Here is a 4,305-nt window from a genome sequence, read left to right as displayed (position 1 = left end):
CCGGCGGGCACGTGACCGGGCATGCAGCACGTGGCACAGCACGTGAGGGGGCGGGGCACGCAGTGGGGTCACGTGGCCGGAGCACGCTGGTGAGCACAAGGCCCCAGAATTTCCACCTTCCTTCTTTCTCGTTCGTTTTTCCGAGAAATTCAGGCCGCGACAGGGCTTTAGAGTCAAACTGCCCAGTTCCTGAGAAGACAAGCGGATGCTCCCCACTTTTCCATCAGCAAATCTACAAAATCCGTGCTGCACTTGGTGCAAAGGGAGAACAGTCCTGGGTCCCAGCTGGGCCCTCCCGCTCGTGTCTCCTCATGCGCTTCAGTTACCCGCTCCCTCCTGCATCGGTCCGGGATCATTTCCTTCTTACGTGCAGGAAAATCTCCTACCACAAAAGGAACAAGCCCCCTTTTGTCCCACATCGGCCTCCGGCTGCTCTTCCCAGAAAAACTTCTCAAAAGAGTGGCTGCAAAGGCCTTTTTAACTTCTCCGTCTCTACCTCCTCACCCCCCATTTTCTGTTCAACCTACCTTTCCCTGCTCCGTTACAGAAGACTGAAATCCATCAGGCGCCTCTTGACTGCATTTGATGAAGTTGACCTCTCTGACCTTTAAACACTTTTCTTTTGGCATCAATATTCGCTGTCCATCATTGTCATAACAGATGGCCACGAACCTCGCTGTTTAAGCAACGCCTGTTTATCCTCTCTCATTTCCGTAGGTGAGAGGTCTGACATCATTGGAATCAAATCCAGGCATCAGCCGGAGGGAAGCTTTGGGGAAGAATCCACCTCAAAGCTCAATAAAAGCATAATATGTAAATCGACCGAATGGCTGAACAGCAGGACGACCATCCAGACGACCATCTAGATGACCTTCCAGAGGAAGCCGGGGTTGTGAGGGCCAAGGCGGCCGGGGCAGCGAGGGCCTACTCTTGCATGAATTTCGTGCATCAGGCCTCTAGTCTATATATATAAAAGCCTAAGCGACCCTTATGACTGGTAAATCGACCAGTCGGCCAGTTGCTATGACGCACACTGACCACCAGGGGGCAGACGCTCAATGTAGGAGCTGCCCCCTGGTGGTCAGTGTGCTCCCACAGCCAACCTCCCGTGGTTTCTCATCCCCCCACCCCATCCCCTTCCCCCAGGTGGCTGGCCCCAATCCCTGGCCAGGCCTAGGAACCCCACCTGTGCATGAATTCGTGAACTGGGCCTCTAGTAAACAGATAATTAACTTTTTACTGAAATGCATACACACACATAGGTAAGTACAAAAATAAGTACAGCTCATGAATTTTCACAATCTGAACACACCTATGTAGTCAGCATTTAGTAGCAGACACAGAACACCAGGCTTCCCCCAAATACCTTGTCCCCTTTCCCAGCTATCTAGTATGAGAAGGTTAATGAGATTTACTGACATTTTTCTTAAAGAGACAACATCTATGTCTTTTAAACAAGAAAAATTTCAGGATCTAAACACACTTCTTAAGCATTCTTACCCGTTTATATCTCACTTTGGCATCATAGAAACGATTTTGGCGGAAAAGGTAGTTGCCAAACTCCCGTTCAGTAGCTGCCACTTTTAGGACTTTCTGAAGTGGAAATTGATCTTGTTGCTCCTGAGGACCAAAGATAAGGACACCCAACAAGAAAACTGAAAGCTACGATGCCACAATGTCAGTATAATTACACCTGTTCCATTTTTCTTCTTCAGATTATGGACTTTTGTTTATTGCCGTATGTGTGCCAAGCATTGGGCTAGGTGCCTCTGCCCAGGTCATCTGTGTGAATTCCAATAGAAGCCACAGCAGTTCGGTGTTATCACCGCCCCCACTTCACAGCTAGAGCCAAAAGGAGACCTTCTATAGTCCTCCCAGAGATATTCCATAAAGCAGCAGTTTTCATGGAATTAGAAACTGATGGAACTTGTCAAGCACAGAAATCAGAACTATTTATCAACCAAAATTTAACAGGTCTTGGTCTGCCCATGGCCGTACTGGTCTCTATAGCCACAATGCACTACCTTGGGTACGTATCAAAATCATCCATAGTGCCTCTTTTTAAAGGCAGATGTCTTGTCCCCGCCTCCCCCACCCAAGAGATTCTAAATCAGTATACTAGAAGTGGGACCCAGGCATCTGTAAGGACCTGTTATGTGTAAAGATGAAAAAAGGTAAGATTCCTCACTTGGGGTGCTGACAGTTTAGCTGGGGAGACATCAGATACAGATGTAAATCTAGGGTGGACATCTAAGATCACATATACAGTCAGAGTGAGATAGAATGACAAAGTGTGCCTCTAACTACTAACGAGATTTGAAGCCCTACCTTTATAGGAAGGGTTAAGGCAACAAAGAAATGGCAACACTTAAATTATGAGAACAGAGTCCATATGTCCCACGTTTCCCGGGATTATCCCATTTACACCTGATGTCCTGGTATCCTATCCACTTAATAGCCCATTTCACTCTCAAGTGTCCTGGCTTGGACAACAAATTAGATGGTCACACTACTTATGAACTACCAAGGCTTCACTTGCTGGAAACCAACCTTAATGTTGAGAAGCAAATGCCCACTATCTTGCAGAGAGAAGTAGGCAAAGGTGACTGACTGAAAAATCAACTCACACTGCTGGTCCATAACAAACCCACAGCCTGGCCTTGACCTAGCACAGTGACCCACATCTAAGGGCCAACATTAAGGACAGAGGAGGAAGTGGGGGAACACCACCGCCACCGCCACCACCCAGGAGCCTCAGGGGTGGAACCTGGGCCAGAGGAGCATCAGCGTGGCATGATAATTACCAAAAACACAAACCCAACCCTCTCTCTATGAAGTGTGACATCTGTACTCCAGAACTTACGGCGGTCAGGGCACAAAACTTGTCTGATTCAGCAGAATCCAGGAAGTCAATTAGCTCAATCTCAAATAAGACAGTGGAGTTGGGGGGGATCAAGGGCGGGCAGCCCAGTGTTCCGTAGGCATAGGGCGGTTTGAATAGAAACCTGGCCAGCTCTCCCCTCCGCATGGTCAGAAGGCCCAGCTCCATGCCCCAAAGGGTAATATCTGGAAGAAGGGACAAAGAACTTGGTTGAAGTTCTCCCAGTACCCTGTTCCAGTGCTATCAATTTCTTTCCTCCTTACGTCCAAATCTCTTTCTGCACTGTGGCCCCAATTCACTTTTCAGCCTATTCCCCATTACCACCACCCTTTCAACTCTAACTTCTTTAGGCTCTGCAGCATTCTGGCCCCTACATCTTTGTTCACACAGTCCTTTCTTCTTGCAACATCTTCCTCCCCATGCCCAGCGTCTGGCCTGATTGAAATCTTATTCAAACTTCAGGGCTCATTTCCAATGCCGCCTCTTCCAGGACACCCTCCCTGATCTTCCCAGCTGGAACTAACGATGCCTTCATTAAGGGCTCCTGCAGCAGTGGGAATCCCTCCCAGGAACTTAAACGATTCTACCAGGTTAGTTGTCTGAACACGAGTCAATCTCCACCACCACACCAGCTCCCGTGTTCTAATCACCTGGGTACATCCTCTCTTTTCAGCGTGCATTGTGGGTAGTAAGCATTCAACAGATGTTTAAACAAACAAGAACACAATGCCCAATGGTTAGGTCAGGATGCAAAGATAACCTTGCCAGGTAGGACATTTCCCTAATACCTAGGTCTCAAGGGGAAACGTAGGCGAGAGCTGGCTGGTTTAGCAAAAACCCAGCCTCCACAAACCGACCCAAAGAACCTGTGCCCGGGACAGTTTCCCAGGCCTAGCGCGCTGTCCCTCATCAATGCCCCCGAAACACTCCTCCTTTTCCAGCTCCTACTGTGAACTTACCCACTCCCAGCTTCATGAGTCGGGGCGTTTTCCTAAAGCAATTCGAATCAAAAGGCTTGTCCATGTGCTCCAGGTACCCAGAGTATTTCACTAGGACAGAGGGCACAGACACAGAAAAATGGACCAATACCCTCACCTCCGTAACATCACGTCTCTTTAATTATCACACAAAAACAACAGAATTAGGCCCTGACTGGTTTGGCTCAGTGGATAGAGCGTTGGCCTGCGGACTCAAGGGTCCCGGGTTCGATTCCGGTCAAGGGCATGTACCTTGGTTGCGGGCACAACCCCGGTGGGGAGTGTGCAGGAGGCAGCTGACCGATGTTTCTCTCTCATCGATGTTTCTAACTCTCTATCCCTCTCCTTTCCTCTCTGTAAAAAATCAATAAAGTATATTTTTAAAAAATCTAATTCTAACAAAGCATGTTCTACCCAAGCCAGGTGCCTCCCCTCCCCCCAAGGTAA

General features: G+C 48.5%; 2 protein-coding genes across 2 annotated transcripts in view; both read right to left on the bottom strand.

Moving 5' to 3' along the window:
* FKBP6 (FK506 binding protein 6, 36kDa) overlaps positions 1-342 on the bottom strand; it is a 21,133-nt gene extending 20,791 nt beyond the window's left edge. Inside the window, exon 1 of the mRNA XM_014548500.1 lies at positions 327-342. Within this exon, the coding sequence (XP_014403986.1) occupies positions 327-342 (16 nt within the window). The remainder of the gene's footprint in view (positions 1-326) is intronic.
* A 985-nt stretch (positions 343-1,327) lies between these two features.
* Positions 1,328-4,305, bottom strand: part of LOC102254438 (inactive peptidyl-prolyl cis-trans isomerase FKBP6-like) — a 7,577-nt gene continuing 4,599 nt past the window's right edge. Inside the window, exons 4-7 of the mRNA XM_014548499.1 lie at positions 3,841-3,994; positions 2,864-3,066; positions 1,501-1,620; positions 1,328-1,387 (exon numbers count right to left, since the gene is read on the bottom strand). Of these exons, the coding sequence (XP_014403985.1) occupies positions 1,328-1,387; positions 1,501-1,620; positions 2,864-3,066; positions 3,841-3,994 (537 nt within the window). The remainder of the gene's footprint in view (positions 1,388-1,500; positions 1,621-2,863; positions 3,067-3,840; positions 3,995-4,305) is intronic.

The sequence above is a fragment of the Myotis brandtii genome, unplaced genomic scaffold (genome assembly GCF_000412655.1).
Source record: "Myotis brandtii unplaced genomic scaffold, ASM41265v1 scaffold510, whole genome shotgun sequence".
Lineage (NCBI taxonomy): Eukaryota > Metazoa > Chordata > Mammalia > Chiroptera > Vespertilionidae > Myotis > Myotis brandtii.
This window is presented reverse-complemented; position numbering and strand designations above follow the sequence as displayed.